The sequence below is a fragment of the Cryptomeria japonica genome, chromosome 10 (assembly GCF_030272615.1).
Source record: "Cryptomeria japonica chromosome 10, Sugi_1.0, whole genome shotgun sequence".
NCBI classification, from domain to species: Eukaryota; Viridiplantae; Streptophyta; class Pinopsida; order Cupressales; family Cupressaceae; genus Cryptomeria; species Cryptomeria japonica.
The window spans coordinates 285,916,266-285,934,012 of NC_081414.1; the positions used below are offsets into that span (position 1 = coordinate 285,916,266).

The 17,747-nt window shown below is 38.7% G+C and overlaps 1 protein-coding gene across 2 annotated transcripts in view; it reads right to left on the reverse strand.

Annotated features, from left to right (window-relative positions):
• LOC131055532 (uncharacterized) overlaps positions 1-17,747 on the reverse strand; it is an 87,698-nt gene that overhangs the window by 21,933 nt on the left and 48,018 nt on the right. For both annotated transcript variants that reach the window (XR_009108396.2, XM_057989998.2), the window contains exon 8: positions 15,930-16,071. Coding sequence is in view for 1 of the 2 variants with exons in the window: in XM_057989998.2 (XP_057845981.2) it covers positions 15,930-16,071 (142 nt within the window). In the remaining variant the exon portion in view is untranslated. The remainder of the gene's footprint in view (positions 1-15,929; positions 16,072-17,747) is intronic.

A 17,747-nucleotide genomic window follows, 5' to 3' on the forward strand; every position in this document is an offset into this window, starting at 1 on the left:
CCCTAGGCAAAGAGGAAAAAACATGATTCTTTTGCAAAGTTTCAATCATCTGAAGGGGAAATTTTGAACTTACTTGGCAGCCGCAAAATGGTTCACTTGATGCAGAGCTTTATACTCCTGGATGGAGTAAAATTTTGGCCTTTCAAACCAAATTGCGATGTGTAATTCGTCAAGCACTTATGCCAAGGAGAAACTCTTCTAATTCCTATCGGATTCTGAACTGGCTTGATTTTAACCACAGGCCTTTCTTCCTTGCCGACGGATTTGAAATTTCATGGCCCTCTTGCAATTACAAAGTCTATGCCTATTACTTGGGTAGTAGAAAGTTCGGCCACAAGTCCGACCCTTTTCAGCAAAAACGCACGAACTCTCCTCTTGCAAAATCAATAAAACCGCCGAACTTTATCTCTCATCCCTTTGCCAAGGAGAAATTCCGCGATTTGCAGAAGGATACACGATTTTTGCTATGAATGACTTGCCCGTGAATTACCTCCCCCTTGGGCAAAACTCAAGCTATTGAGGGTAATTACGCGACCTTGTTTTTGCATTATATCTCCTTTGTCTCTAACTTTGGGCCAAAGGGCGAAGATGTGCGATTTTGATTTAAAGTGACTCCTGATAAACCAACGTTTTAAATGTTTTTCAGCTCAATGAACCTCTATTGCGCAATTTCGGCATTGTTGTGGCCTTTGCACGAGCTGGAACTTTTAAATGTTTTTCGGTATTTTTAGCTCATCGAGCGAACATGTCTCTTTTCCTCATTTTCAGCCTAAATGGTCATTTCGCACGAATTTGAACCTTTGAAGTTTTTGACAAATTTCGGCCTACTTAGGCCTTTTGCGCAATTTTAAGTTTTGGCTCTCCTAACAACTCGGGCTAAAAGGCCAAATTGCAAGATTTCAAACTCTTTCCCCCTTTTTGTGCGATGTTTTTTAACATTTTATACCTTTTCGGCCTTTTAGGCCGATTTGCACGAATTTGAATCCTTTTCTCCTTTTCGGCCTATTGGGCGACTTGTGTGATTTGTCTTCTAATTTCGATTGATTGGCCAAATCGCATGACTTGGAGCTCCCTAAGTTTTTCGGCCTTTGAAGTTATAATGCACGATTTAGACGTTCTTAAGCTTTTTGGCCAAATGGGCGACTTTGCACGAATTGTCCTCCACCTCACTTTCGGCCTATGAAGGCGAAATGCGAGACTAACTTATAAGTGAAATGCTCATTCTTTGGAATTTCGGGCAATTTGAGTGAAATGCAAGATGTTTGTGAACCTCTAAGTCAAATTTCGGGTGTTTAGACCAAAATGCAAGATGTTTATAAGTGGGAATGTCTTGCTAGACTATCAAAATTCGCACATTTTAATTACTCTGTGCGATACTATTTTTAAGCTCAAACGCCCAACTTCATCCACTTCGTTTAAAGGACGCGAACTCCATTTGACGTTTTACACATCCTTGTTTAAAACTATGCTCTTTTTACTTAAAAAGTGTGATTTTGTTTAAGTGAAAATGCCCTATTAGCCGAAATTCGACCAAATTGGGCACTCTGAGAGATTTTAACTTCATGCCTATTGCCTTTTCTTCAACAATTTCGGGCAAAATGGGTTAAATGTGAGATCTTTTGATTTTCCTTGAGTATCAGGCTTCAAACTTGTTGATGATCAATCTTGGATTTGACAACATCTTGGGACGTCACCTCAGGCCCTTCCTCACTCAAGTAGCCAACTTTCTTATCAACTCAAAACCCTCTAAAAAGCTTGGCAATCTGACATAAATCAAACATCTTGTTTCTCCCCTTCAAGATTTAAACCCTCTAGAATTTAAGACATTTGATCAGTTTACAATTCTAGGTTAACTAGATTTCAGATTGGATCACCTTCTCAGAGCTCAAACACTTCGCAGCTGCGACTTCCCTGCTCAACTCAAAATTTCACTCAAGACCTCAACGAGGTAACAAGACGAAAAAGGGGGGGGCGGAGGGGGAACCTGTCGACGATGGGAGTGTGTGCAAGGCACAACAGGTGGCTATCTATATCCCACATCATTATTATATAAGGCCTTCTACAAGTCCCTTTACATGTGCCACATTTCTATCTGCCTTTGCATTGCAATTATGGTTCATGTAGCATCCCTGATTACAATGATTTGCTGGATTCTGAACCTGAAACTGATTTGCAAGACCATCCTGAGTGAGGTGTCTATCCCAATTATTTACAAGTTAGGCAATATAATGAATTTGACTTTACCAGTGCAATTTTCAGTTCTACAGGTAGCGCTGCTGCAGTCCTTTCCACCTAAGCCTTAGGGCAGTCATTCTGATCGTGGCCTTCCCTTGAACAATGTGTGCACCATATCTCCTAAGCCTTCCTCACTTCTCCTTTTGCCAAAAATTCATTTTGTATTTTTAGTTTTTCTACCGCTATTTGTAATTTTCCAAGAGTCTCCTTTGTTTCATCCTTTTGGGGTTTGTGCCAAGGTTGTGCTTCAATGCAATATGCCATTGTTATCAGATGTGTATAAGAATCAAATAACCTTCCATCTAGTGCTATTCTTATGTCCCTTTGTAGTCCAGATATAGACTATTCAATCTTTTGCTTTCCAAATAATGGTTCCTCTAATTTGCAGAAGACTTCTTTGAATCTTTTATCATAAGCCTTCACCAACTCATCTTTTCTTTGTATCAAGTCCCCCATTTTACTCACACTCTCCATAGGGATATCCGGAGTGTCAAAGTTTGTTAAGAAATCCTACTTTACTTCGTCCCAACTTTTCTCATGTTTTGGATAAGTTTTTTTATACCAATCTCATAACATCCTTTTGCAATGAAGATACCAAATCTAACAACTTTTGTTTGTCTTCCTCAATGTCCTTTCTCTCCCAAAGTGATTCCAACAAGAATACATGTTCTGCAGCCTCGATAGCATCTTTGTTGAAGATGACTCCATTTTACTTGATTTCCTTTCTGTTTTAGGTTTGCGGATGGGTGTATTCTTCTCCTTTTCCTTCTTTACACTTCGTACTATATGGGACTTTTGTTCTCTGTCCTTGTCTCTCGCCAAATTTATGTCAAAGTACTCTTTTCCAAGTATTTCTTCCCAGCCATATTTTTATTTTCTCTTTTGCTTCTTTGTTTTGTGGTATCTCTTCTACCAAAATCCTTCAACTCTTGTACAGCTTAGGGGATGGGTCCTAGTCCGAGGGTTGTGACTCTTCAAACCATTTCTTCATCTTTTTATTTGTTAATGATTGTAATTCTTCCCCCGAACTAATCTTAATTTTCTCTTCTTTTTCTATTTCCTCTCTTTTTAATTTTCGTATACTTTTATTGACTCCTAAATAGCAATGTTCCACTGGCGTTGGGGATGCGGAGACGGGTTTCCGGGATGGGGGAACTGTTGTGACCATTTCACACATCGCCCCATTAAAATGGGGACCCCCTCTTTTTGCTCGGTTTTGCTTGTTTCTCTCTCTGCTTTTAGGGTTTTTGAGTAGGTGAGTGAGTCAACTGGACTAGGGTTAAGCCTTAGGGTTTCTATTTCGATGTTTTCAAGCCAGAATCCAGTCCAATTTTGAGAGATTATTGAGCTTCCTCCCGTAGGATGCAATTTTGAAATGGGGTGAATCTGTCAGGAGGTCAAATGAGTTTGTCTAGGTTCAGTCGGAATTTTGAAAGCTAGTCCAAATTTTGCCTAAGTGTTGATGATGGAATTTTGAAATTTTGTTTGAGTGATTTTGACCAAATTTTGGAAATTTTGATAATTGATCCCAGGCATTGGAAATAGCCTAATTATGCCTTGTGAAGTGACTGAGGTCTTAAAACCTTGATATTTTGGCCTATGGAAGTAAAATCGCTCCTGTCCCTTTGTCAGGGACCAGGGCGAAAATGATATTTTATACATCTTGGTCATTGACTTCTTCCATTTGTCTTGTGCAGGGTCACCAGGAGATGCAGTTGAACACGAATTGGAGGTTTTGAAGATTTTGAGACTCAAAATTGGCAAGTTTTTTAAAGTTTAAGGTCAAATCGCTCCTGTCCCTCAGTCAGGGACCAGGGCGAAATGACTTACTTAGACCATTTTGACCTCATTTTGATCAAATTGAAGCGTCAAGGACGTAATGGAAGGTGAAATCAACATGATGGAACGCCAGGATTTAGTCGTTTGCAATAAAAGTTGAACATTTGCCCTCAAGGACAAAAATCGCTCCTGTCCCTCACTGAAGGACCGGAGCTTGTTTCTTAAAATTCAACTGTCCTTGCAGGACCAAGACGATTTTTGGATTGGGAGATATCAAGGAGGGCATCTTTTGTCCATTGAATATAATTTGAAGAAATTTGCAAACAAGGAAATGTGCCAGAAGGACAAAATCACTCCTATCCCTCACTGAAGGACCGGAGCTTGAAATCCAAGATTGCTTTATCCTTGCAAGATTTTAATGATTTCGCGATTTGAGGAGAACAAAGAAAGTGTGTTTTATCAGTTGAATATAACTTGAAAGTGCCATCATGGAGAAAATCTACTCAAAAGTCAAAATCGCTCCTGTCCCTCTCCCAGGGACCAGGGCGAATTTCAATGATAGCTCCTGTCCCTCTCTAAGGGACCAGAGCGATTTGCTTAAAAGACAAGTTTTGGGCGAAGGTGAAGTGAGTTTTGAGTTTGAGGCAAATGAAACAAGGCGTAACCACTCTATTGAAGATAATTTTTGAAGATTGCAAGACGCCAAGTAAGCCTATTTTGTCCTAGGCGCTCCTATCCCTCTCCCAAGGACCAGAGCGATTTCCTCCTAAAACAAATTTCCCACCAAGTTAAAGCAAGTTTCATGTCAAAGATAAGTGAAGGGGAGCATAATGAATCCGTTGAAGACAAATTTGAAGGTTGGCAAAGCGCAAATAAGCTTACAAATGAAAGTTCGCTCCTATCCTTCAGTCAAGGACCAGGGCGAAATCTTGGTTATTTTGCCTTCCCCTTCGAATTTTAATGAATCCAGGCCAAGGTACAAGGGGGCAATGATGTTTGGAAAGCCTCGAAGAAGAACAAAGTTACAAGGACCGCGAGAACTTGATGGAATTGACCAAGGCGCTCCTGTCCCTCTCCAAGGGACCAGAGCGAAATATGCAAGTGTGTCCAATCTTGAGGTGTCACTTCCATTTCAAACGTTCAAGAAGGAATAAGGGACCACTATTTTACACTTTGAAGGCAATTGGAAGTTCATACGATCAAATGTTTATGCCAAAGACTAAAGTTCGCTCCTGTCCTTCAGTCAAGGACCAGGGCGATTTCTATTAAAACAATCATTTTCTTCCTAGACCATATCAAGGCGAAGGTCATGCAAGGTCTGAAATGTCATTAGAAAGGTGATGAACAAGGAGTTAATATTAAAAGTTGACAAGTTTGAGCTAAAATACAAAGTTCGCTCCTGTCTTTCAGTCAAGGACCAGGGCGAAAATCACTTGAATGTCAAGTTTGCTTTGCAAAGAAGGAGTTTAGCATGTGTGAAACAAACAAGGTGATCATTGCCTACCTCACGAATCGATTTGGCAACTTGGAAAACAAGGACCAAGGAGTAAAAGCAAAAATCACTCCTGTCCCTCACCAAGGGACCAGGGCGAAAATGGTCTAAAAAGCATTCTTTCCAAAGATGAAATAAGTCACACTCAAAATACATAGCGAGAACCTCATTTTGGACGTAGGGGATGAAGTTTCAAACGTGAAAAATGAAAGATGGAGGACCTAAATGCATAATCGCTCTTGTCCCTCTCCCAGGGACCAGAGCAATGAAGTTAATGTTCATTTTTCTTCCCATGTCTAGGCGCCAACATCACTTTCAAATTGCATTAAATGCTAAATTTCGATGAACCTTGATATTTTTAATTAAAATTGGCATTTAATGGGTGCGCACAAGGCATTTAATAATTAATTTTGCCTTTTAAAAATCGAAACAATTAATTACAAAGGTATTTTAATTAATTAATTAAATAAAAAGGGGAGTGCGCTTGGGTTTTATATTTTTATATTTATACAAAAGTCGGCCTCCTTTTATTTTAATTTTTTGTTATTATTTGCCTTATTTTCAAGTCGGCCTAGAGGTAATTAAAGAGGTGAGCACTTATATAAGGAGGGTACTTTGAAGCATTTCAAATCATCATTTAATCATTCATTTGCATGCGATTTTGGAAGACAAGGAGAAGTGCGAAATTTCCATCCAAAGAAGAGTGCGAATTTGGTTAGAGGTGGAGCGAATTTGCCCTTAAGGTGTTGAAGACCCCAAAGGTGGTGAAATTAAGTAAGGAGGCGCCTTTGCTAGAGGAGGATCACGTTGAATATTTCAAACTTCGTTTTGCCTAGGCGAATTTCCTAATTTTGCATTTTGTTAGAGTTAGCTCTCAAGTGAGGTATGGCGAAATCCTCTTTTTTCAAAAATTTGAATTTTGATCGTCATAGTCTTAATCTAAATTTTGAATTTTGAAATTTTGAAATTTCCAGTAGCTCAATCGTATTTAGGAAATGATAACTCAAGGACTTATCATGAAGTTTCCTAAATTCAATCTTTAATCTAATCTATGTTTTTTACATTGCAAAATCTATTACTTATTATGAAATGTTGTGTAGGTGTCACGATGGCGACCCCGAAGGCAGGAGCATCCACCAGTCGTCCAACTCTCATGAAGGAAGATCAAAAGAATGAAGAATTGGAGACCAAGATCGTGTCGAAGTGGAGCAACATTGGAGATACCAACTTGGGAAACTTCAGTACGAAGAAGTTTCGAGAGGTCCCTTACATTGGCAAGCCATCACCTGTCGCAAGAAGAATAATTGAAAGAAGCATTATCAAGGCGGTCGGCTTCCCTCCAGCAATCTAGTGCCATGAGCTGATGATCGAGTGTGCTCGCCATTATGATCCACAGTCCAGATCGATCGTGTCCAAAGAAGGAAACACTTTGGCTTACCTTTCGGAGGAGGCTATAAGTGAGGCTTTCCATCTGTCGGAGCACAGAGATATGATCTACAAAAGCATAGAAGGAGCCAGGTCCATGTACGAAGATGATCCAGACACTTGCCTAAGCATCATCAATAAGAACTGGTTATTCAAGAGTCGTCCTCACCTGAGCAAGATTCCGAATACACAACATAGAATCGATTTCCAGGAGGAGTACAGAGATTTGATAACACTGCTCAACCGAGTCACAGGAGCCCCTCAAGCCTTCTATTTTGAGAAGTGGATGTTCTACTCCATCCAAGTGATAGTTCAAGGAAAAGGAACAATCCATTGGGCTAGAATGATTAGCCATTGCTTGGACGTACAGTTAAGGAGATTGAAGGCTACCAAGTCTTTCCACATGAGTTCATACATCATATATGCCTTGGTCAGGAGTTTTGAATATGCAGGACTACCTCACAGAGGAGTGATCGGAAGAGGACCCGGGGAAGTCAGAGTTTGTGATTCCTATGTTCACTTGCATCATCCGCCAGGAAGTAACTACAAGTTAGTCAATGATACCTTCACGATGAACATCACCAGGACATTGCAAGGCGGGATTCACAATCGAATATCTCAAGATGCACAAGAGCTTGTAAAGAGGTACGGTGCATGGTTTATCCAATTCCAGAAGTTTACATATATTAGAGTTCATGGATGTCCTTCACCTCCCTACATGTTGCCAAGATATCCGACAAACAGAATAGTGTTACTTGAGGTAACAAGACAGTTGGCAGCTTATGTGAAAGCATTCAGACACAGACATGGAAATGGAGTTCCTGTGCCAATCATACTAGGAAATTCAGTTGAGGTATGTCCTAATGCTCTAGCCATGGATGATGCAGAAAAGGAGTTGGTCTTATATTCTTTTTCATTCTTTGCTTTGAGAGAAAGTTTTGATCCTTATGGGTATATAGAGGAGACAGTCGGAAGAAAATACAAGCATGAGTTTCAGATAGAGGACTTTATGATGAATCTCTCAGATGATCTTGAAGTGAAAAGAAAAATGCATTCCAGATTGCCTTTAGACTTCATCAGGAAATGCAAAATTTACAGAGTGGCTGACCAAGCTCAGGACAGTGGCAGACATCTCCAATCATCTTATGACCGAGAAAGCAAAACAGTGAGGCTAGATTGGAACGAACTTGAAATTTTGGATCTAGATGTTTTGATGGCTCCAATTTTGTCTTGTACTCGCAGATGGGTTGATGTGCAACATCAAAAGTTGAGAGAGCAGGGCATATCTATGACTTTTACTTTGGAAGAAAGGCCAGGAGAAGGAGGAGCAAGTGTAAGCGAAGGAAATCTTAATACCAGAAGCACAAGCGAAGGCAACTTTCGAAGCGCAAGTGAAGGCAATCCCCATCCTAGAGGCTCAAAGAGAAAAGAGAGACCTGAGAAAAGAGAATCCTCCAAGAAGAAGCAAGAGGCAAACCGAGATCGTTCATCCGGCACATCTTCTCGACAAGAGAAGAGGACACTTGAAATGGAGGAGTCTATGGAATCAATGGTACAGAACGATAAACAGGAAGAAGGACGGGCAACTCAACGTTCATCAAGTCGATCTCTCCAAGTCAATGAGTTACATGAAGACAAGAATGATAACGAAGTAACATCTCCTCTCAGAGAAGAAGAAGCATTGCTTAAGGAGATACAGGTTAGAGAAACAAGATCTGCCATTCCAGATTGGTTAAAGGAGAGACTGACAAGGGTGATTGTGATTGAGGACGAAGACAATGTGATTGATTTGGAGAGCCTTGTCGGAAATTCTCAAGAAGTGACAGAAAGGAGGAAAGCCACTAAAATGTCCAAGATGATCAGAGATGAGACAGGATCCAGGAAATTACAGATAGCTACACCAACAGTGGACAAGTATGAAGGTGAAATCCTTGCAGAGGAGTATGATGTAGAAACATTTGAACTTGGTCCACTCACAGCCGAGCAGACTTTGGATGAGGCCACTGATTCATTTGAGGCACTTAAAGACAAGCTTAGAGAAGAAATGGAAAATAATAGAAAGCTTGAGCGAGAGGTCAGTGCCTGGAGAGGCTACTTTAGCCATCTCAATCAGCCTTTGAGGCGTCAGGATCCAGCAGTATCTCCTACGCAGGCACTTCCCCTTGAGTCAGTTGGTGAGGCAGAGAGAGTCAGGAGTTTGGTCTGGCTTATGAGCTCTTGGATTGACAAATCCCATACAGTTGCTATTGAATTTGCAACAAGACTAATGCAGACCATTCATCGAGCTATCCAGGTTCTTGAGATCATCCACAACTTAATGATAACGGTAGCCGCCTTTGCTCATACTAAAGATGTTATCATTCCTGTCCTGCAAGTAATCAGACAAACATCAAGAAAGGTCCTAGCACAAGAAAAGATAGTAGATGGAGGACCTCATAGTTTACTCCAATGGTCAACTTTACTCCAGATAAAGGAAGTTCTCTTTGAGGACATTAGTACTAGATGCAATCATGTTGAGGAGGTTATTCACCCGATCCAGGACAAGGTGTTTGAAGTGTTATGTACTATTCTTGGCAGGAGGATTGCAGTTGAGACAGATGTGGATTTGCAGAAATTAGAAGAAAGGGTCAAGGTCATCTTTTGCAAAGACGAAAATGTTATTACAGATGAGCAACGGGATCAGATGTTTGCTACCATGCTCCTGATTGAGAAGACCAAAGAACTTGAACCTGAATGGGACGCTGCTCTCCTCAAGGCTTTCGATCAGGTCATCCACTTGGAAGAACGAATGAGGAATCTTCCCGAGATTCCAATTGCTGAGATCGAAGGAATCGTATCCAGATTCATTGCATATGCTAAAAAGGAGCATTGGAAAGGGAATAAGATTCTAGAAGAAAGATTGTTATAGATGATGTGGCACCTTAATTGTCATTGGTCTATGTCTCCTAGATTTTTGTGCCAAAATTTAATATTTGGTTATGCATTTAATATTGTTCAATAAAAAGGGGACTATTTGTAATAAACCCTAATTAGGGTTTAGGTGTCATAATCTTGGCCATTGATCTTCTTTTTGATCTGGACCGTTCATTGTAATTGAGGATGCTATATATACCCTCATTCCTTTTCATTTCATCATTAGATATCAGCATTAGTGATTAGAGATTAGCAATTTGATAGAAGCAAGTATTTTGTAGCAAGATTGAGCTTTGAAGAAGGAATTTCAAACAATTGTTGTTCATGATGGCTTTGAGATCAATAAAATATTGAAGTTATGGTGTTTTATTGCAATTCTTGTGGTTATCTTCATGGTTGTTTACTTTCTTGAATCATCCTCAGTCAAAGTAGCATTTAAATTTGAAGGACTAAGTGTTGGGCTTGATCTTTGGTGAGATTCGTACTCCAAACCACTAGCTTCTTGCTGATTGTAAGGACGCCTTGTGTGGTCGACTGGAAATATTTGGATTGCATAAACCTTCATTCATTATTGAGTCATTGATATGTACCTTCATGGTAGTGCCTATGATTCTTGATGATTTGAAAATCATTACTCACCTTAGAAGATCGCATCAGTTTCAGTAAAGTTGTAATTCCTTGGCGATACTGAAGTTGGTAGAACCTTGCCAAGTCTAGCCTACATTGAGTTGTTCTTAGGATTAGATTAGAATTTATCTCTTGCAAGCCCTACTCTTTTGATCTTTTTGAGAACTTGTTAGTATTAGGAAATCCTGTTCCTATAGTTCGGATTGACGTAAGGCCCCTTGATGAAACAGCAATCACAACGACCACTGGTGCTTATCCACACGTAGAGACCCTACATAGAAGAACATTGGAGTCACCCTGATTGATCCTTTCTTGCGATATCTTCAGCAATCAGAGACTTTATTCAAGAGAGGATAAGGTACCCTTGGGTATTTTATTCTGTGTATGATTGTGTACAAAATACACGTCAACAGGAACCAAGGGCCTAAGTTTGGGGATGGCGAAGGGACGGTGGCAGGGGGGTGGCGGGTTGGTGGTGCTGATAAAGTTATACATATACAAAAAATAGTTTTGAAAAGATGTATGATAGTATAACAGTATAAGAATTACATTTCAAATGAAACTATAGGAAATTTGAAATTCTAAATCTAAATACCAAGATTTCTTCAATGCTAATTGCTAAATAAAATTTGACAAATGAAATTGTCAAATTGGAAATTTCTATAATGTCGAAAACGGAAAATATGAATATCTGATGCCATTGCAAAGTCTATAAAGATGATTACATTATTCATCATTACAATGAGTGGCAATAGCATTACAAAAGAGTCAAAGACAAAATGCCAAAATGTAAATGACAAAACTCAAAATGTAGTGAATAGAGGCCTCTAATCATCTGTGAACTCCTCCTCAGTGGAACTACTGGACTCCTAAAGATCCTCAAGCTCAAAAAAATCAGTCTTTCAAAATGAGAGTGAAATCAACAAATAAAATGGTTTTGTGTTGTTTTGGGGGAAGGGGTGGGGCCCACGTCAAATTAGGGTTACCCCCAAAAATGTCACTTTTTTTATTTTTTATTTTTTATTTTTACATTTGACGTGGGGCGACCGGAGACGTTTAGGTGTCTCCCCGCACCTCAAGAAACGCCTTCGCGTCTCCCAAGGAGATGTGGAGACATCTCCCAAAGGAGACTTGGGGACATCCCCACATCTCCACGTCTCCTTGGGAGACGCAAAGACGTTTCCCCGTCTCCGGCGGAGCTCCGTTGGTGATGGCGGGACGTCGGGAGACATCGCATCCCCGTCCCCCCATCCCAAAAACGTCCCCGTCTCCAAGATGCAACCCAAAACGGGGGGAAACGTGTCCACATGGAACACTGCTAAATAGTCTTGTTGGATGGATAGGACCTTCATCAAAATCTTCAAGAATTCAAGAAATTTGTCATCCAACTTTACAATTAGATTTGACAAATCCGGCATGATTTCAAGACTTTAAAGAGTTGTGATAGGGTTGTTGTATCTATTCTCCTAAAATCCCCTAACAACAAAAACTTCTAGATTCTCCATAGTCATTCATGTTCTTCTCTAAACTACTTATTAGTTGTCCTATCTTTTCCCAACATGATTATGATTTCTATAGGGTCTTCCAATCAATTTCAATGTTTTATTTTCCTCTCTTTGGTAGCACCCACCTTGGTGTGCTCAACAACACCCTCAATGGCATGCTCAATTCTCATCTTCTCCACACAATTTTCCTTCTTCTACGGTGTCAATCAACCCTTTGAACCTTGTAAACTTGTTTGTACATTGTGGAGCAATGAAACTATCAGACTCTACGAACACCTCCGGCTTAGCTATATCCCAAAAGAAGATTTTCCCTTGTAGAGCTAGCTCAATTCTTGACAAGAAAGTCAAGCAATGCAATTCATCATGTTTTGTAGCCTCATGGATTCTACATTGTCCTGGTACTACAAATTCTGATAAGCTATGTGGGTGTAGTTGGGCATTCAAAGTCCACCATCGTAGGGAAATATCAACATGTTGATCATCTTGGCGACGTCGTTGCCCATCCATTGAAAATAATTTCTTTTTGAATTTTGGATTTTTTTGGATTCTTTTGGATTTTTCACTTTTTGGGAATTTTTTGAAATAAGAGAGATCTAGCAAAAATCTCAAATTTGACTTGAAAGCTCAACTAGTTCCAGCCTACGATTGCATTGAACTGCCTCTTTCCCTGGCAAGTCTGGTTGATAGTCTAGCAATGACCTTCCTCTTGTGATAACTTTGTCGAGCATTGAGGATCACTCTCCACCAATCTTCCACTGGATTCACCTATTCAAGAGTTCGCTTTCATCTCCTCCCTCTAGCACCAATTATGTTGATGTTTTTTTATGCACTTCATACACAAAATAAAATACCAAGGTATCTTATCCTCTCTTGAACAAAATCTCCTCTCATGCTAAACTTCGTGATCATACGAGGTGACTACAAGGTTCTGAATCTCAAGTATTGGTCTGTGGATAAGCTCAACGGTTTGATGTGATATTGCTGGAATCACAAGGGGGACTTACGTTTGTACTTGAACTCTTGCTTGAATGTAGCTGGAACTTGAGATCTAATTGACTTGAAATAAAGATAAAAAGGATGAGGGTTTAGAAAGCTAGTCTAATCCTAGGAATGTAAGAGACTATGAATGATTTAGTGAAACTCTACTAAAATTTGTTTTGCTATGCAAAGAACAACTCCACAAAGTTAGTGTGATCTTCTAAGGTAAACTTATGATGTTCAAATCACCAACAACAATATAGACACCATCAATGTGATGCATATATCAATGGGTAAGTAGCAATCGAAGTTGAGCTTGTATAAAGAGTTCAATTGACCATGCAAAGTATTTGGAATCAGCAAAATACTAAAATGAACATGCGAATTTCACCATTAATCATCCATAATAGCTTCCATCCATCTAATCAAAACATGAAAATAAATGAGAATTAGAGACCATGCAGATGTTGAATCAACACATGAAATTCACCATATCTTCAATGAAAATAATATGCTTCTTGCAACAAATTCTTGGCAACAATCTCCTTTTCTCCTACTCTACTCTACCTACTATCTAACTATTGTCTACTACTGAACTATTAACCTTTGCAAATGAGGAAGTGGAGCCTTATATAGTGCTCTCAATACAATTGAATCACCAGGATCAAATCCAAAGCAATGGCCATCAAAAGATAGAAACCCTAATTAGGGTTTGTTACACCCATTACATAGCATTTAATGCTTCACCAATGACAAAATTACAATGAATTGGACACATCCTTCCTTGACTAATGAGGTTAGGTACATCGAACTTTGTGCCTCCACGTGTGGTTGTTACCCTTCTTGTTGGATGAGTCAAGTGCATTTAATCTAGACGCCCTGACTCGGAATGATGTGATTGGGTTGTCCATAACTAGGCACCACCTCAACTTCCTCCTCTTGTACCTCCTCACAAGTGCTTGTGATAGGGCAATATCTCTTGATACACAACATTTCCAAGCATCTGAGGTGATGATGGTGGGAGATATTCCCAAATTGCATCATCTTTGGTGATCAGGTCTTCTAGCTTTGATTAACTCTTCAAGAACTATCTCCTTCATCATTCTCTTTCTCTTGCATGGAAACTCCCGATGTCTTGAACTTGTCTTTGCATTGCTCTCCGTCTTGAATCTCCTCCTTGGATTGCCTCCTTATCCTGACAAGTTTTCTTGGATTCCCGAAGGAAATTCAAGATAGTCATATGTTCTTTCCTTTATGTTGATCTACACTTGCCTTGTAGCGCCTTTCCTTTGATGCCTCCTCTCTGTCATGATTCCTTCATGCTATCAATACAATGCTGAGAAAAGGTATTGTTGTACTTGAGAAAACAACTCGAGGCAAAGCAAAGATGATAACATGACTTAGATATTGTCCATTTGAGATTCTTGAAGTGAGTACTAATGCTTTCAGATTAGACCTACTTGCATAGATAAAGTAATATTCAATCATTAATGTGAACTTATGTCCCTTTGAGACTTGCAATGAAACGAGAAAAGAGGGCTTTTGTTTCCTTCTACTGAAACCTTTGCTCCTAACAATTAAGCATGTCGAACAAGGATGTTTTGCAGAAAAAGTTGAGAACACCAAGGGGAGGGGGGCCAGGAAATTTGCATATAATTTTGGGAATAAAATTGCCAAATAGAGACTAAGGGGCATTCAAAGGAGAAGGTGGAGGATTTTTTCCTGATCACTTGGAAACTAAAAGCCTCCTGATTGGTCAGTTGTCAAATTGGATCAAAATGGTTAGCAAACTAACCTAACTAAAATATTACTCTCATTTACTACTCAAACCAACTAAATTTCCCACTTAAACTCAAACCAACTAAATTTCCCACTTTAAGCACAGTATACATTCCTATTTAATAAATTTCAGTCAATTATGAAGTATACAAGTTGCACATGGCTCTGCAGAGGTCGAAGACAGTTCTTCTGTGATCCAAACACTTTGTTTTGAATTATAGTTACAGTATCCAAGAAAACAACAGAATTAGGATAGTTTGTCAATTGAAAAAACATCATATTCAATAGGATGGTGATTTCATTTGTATCATAATAGTTAAACTTGTTACATAGCAACTTTTCCCATGCAAAGGTGGTTTTGCCTACAAGTGGCAGTTCTACCAACCAGTGGCAGTTTTGCCCACAAGTGGTGGCTCTGCCTACAAGCAGAGGGTATGGTAGTTTTGTCCAAGATAAATAATCATAAAGATTAATGGTTGCAAATAATATATCTCCCAGTTCTTTGGATGTTGAGATTTTTTTATCTAAGATTTACTTGATATATTGGTATAAATTCCTCCCAAGAGTATTTGATTTTCATTTAGTTAGTTCTTCTTGGTTGACTGTCTAGGGAATAGTCCAAAAGAACTGTATGTGTATGAACGAGTTGCAAAGAAATTGTAGAGTTAACGATACTAGTAATGGCAATTGGCATACTTGAAGATCTGAAGAAGGCAAAGTTTGTAAATTGCAAAAGAGATAGTAGCAAATGAAGGCAAGGCCTTACTCTTTTGGGGTTTTCCCTACACTGGGTTTCTCTACAATAAATAATCTATGTTTTTCCCTGCTTCATGTATGTTCTTACAATCCTTCCTTATTTCCTCGTGCGTACACCTCTCTACTTTAGTTCTTAACATTTTACCAATTCATTTCTAAAGCACAATGGGATGCTTTCTAAACACATCTAAAAGAGAATAGCAAACATATCAAGTGATTAATTGGAAGTATAAATATTTGTGTTGGTGAATAAGTGATGAAATTTCTATACCATATATCAGGTGTTTACATTTCCATTTTTAGTTTCAAAATATAATTCACAATTTTTAGACATGAAAAATCTCAAAAGGAAGAATCTGCAATGTCAATTTTGAATATCCAAAAAACTGAATTATACTATTTTGAGCTTGTATAAATTTTGTTGCAAGTTGCTTCATTACCTGGAACAGCTGGTAGGAATTCTTTATTGGATAACCAAGGAGGATTTCTACCCAGACTTCCAGATTTCCTGGTTATGGCAGATGTCTCATTTCTTTGTCTTGAACCGGTTATTTCAACGGACCCGCATTCTTGTTCTGAAGCCTTTCAATAAGAATACAATCACTTCAAAATATTATTAACAGAGAAAAGATTTCCTGTAGAGATAAAGAAAGGCAACATGCAGTGGTAAATGCAATTTTCTCAAGAGAATAAGTTCTAGTTTGATCTGTGACAGTCACTCCAGAATATGATAATAGCAACAACAAAAAAACCCCTAAAAGATAAAAGTAGTCAACATATTGTGTCAAAGACTCAAAAGCAATTTGCTCAAGCAAGCACTTTCAAGTAATTAGTGTAATATCTAAAAAATAAGAAAACCCAGTAGAATATTTTATGGATTTATAACATTAAGAATATATACAAGCATGAAATTTGCCTGTGCAAACCACAAAAGGAGACCCATCAACTAGCAAGGTGCATTATAAAGCATAGATGATTTAGGAAGCATCATAGCCTATAAAGTTAATTTTACATTGTTTACATATTTTCTCTTGTAGAATTCCAAAAATATCATATGCATGAATCAGGATCAATCCATTCACAAAAATACTTTCATCTTTAAGATCACAAAAATCAAACATTACTGGATAATTTATATCTTACGAAACAAGCATGAGATATGACATTTATAGTGCTTACACAAAGGAATGGGGAAATTTCCAAAGAAGCAAACCGTATGAACACAACCCAGTTGAACCGTCAAAACTATAATTAACATAACCTAGACATTTATAGGGCAATTCATCATGTACTAAACAAGTTCACAAATTTGTATTGATCAGGGCTGTATAGATTCTTAAGATCCTTGATCTGAAAAAGGGTCTCGTTCATCATCAATCACAGTTGTTCAAGTTCAGTGACTGTTTGGAGGGGTTGGCCACAGTTCTTGCCATGGCATCAAATGTTGAATATTCTTACATATTCAAATTCCTTCCAAAAAATTATCAAAAAAAACAGCAACTTGATTTGATTCCATATGCAAAAGCCATGGCCTCTAGAAGATGAAGGACAAATCTAGCACTTAAGTGGTTATTTCATTTCTGTCAACTGGCAGTTTCCTATTTTCCAATTATTGAAAATGGCTGGTTTCCTAATCGCCAGCAGCTTTTTAATTGCTGGCTGTAGAAAACTGGCAATTCTGTCCAGTTTGAACATAAAAGCAGAGGCAGCAGTAAGAAGCATTTTTAGTCCATTTCTCATCATTTGGGCTTCTCATTCGAGCATGGGACATGCTTTAAAGGGCATGTTGTTTTCAAAGTAGGCATAGGAAATGTCTTTCGCCTTTTACATACATAGCCATTTGAGTGGAAGATGAGCATTTTTGGGAGTTTGGGCCAGCTAGTCGAATTTGAAAAGTGCTAATTGGAGTTTTGATGTTGAGATGAACACTTCTCCACCATATTGCAGAGGTTATGCTGGGGTAAAGATGTTAATGACTGTAATTGGGATCCATAAAGGCCTCATTAAAGCAACAAACCCATAATTGCATACCTATAGTGGATTTGAGGAAGCTAATCTTCCAATTGTTGTAATTTTCTCCCTATTCAGGTTTTTCCAGCCTAAACCTTGTGTTCTCTGTCATTTATGATCTTGTCCTTTTATTTGTTTTCAAATTTTGCAAGAACATAAATTAATATACAACAAGAATACAAGTAATTCCACTCAAGTTGGAAGAAGCATTCAATTAACTTCTATTGAGCATTGTATAGCACAGCAGT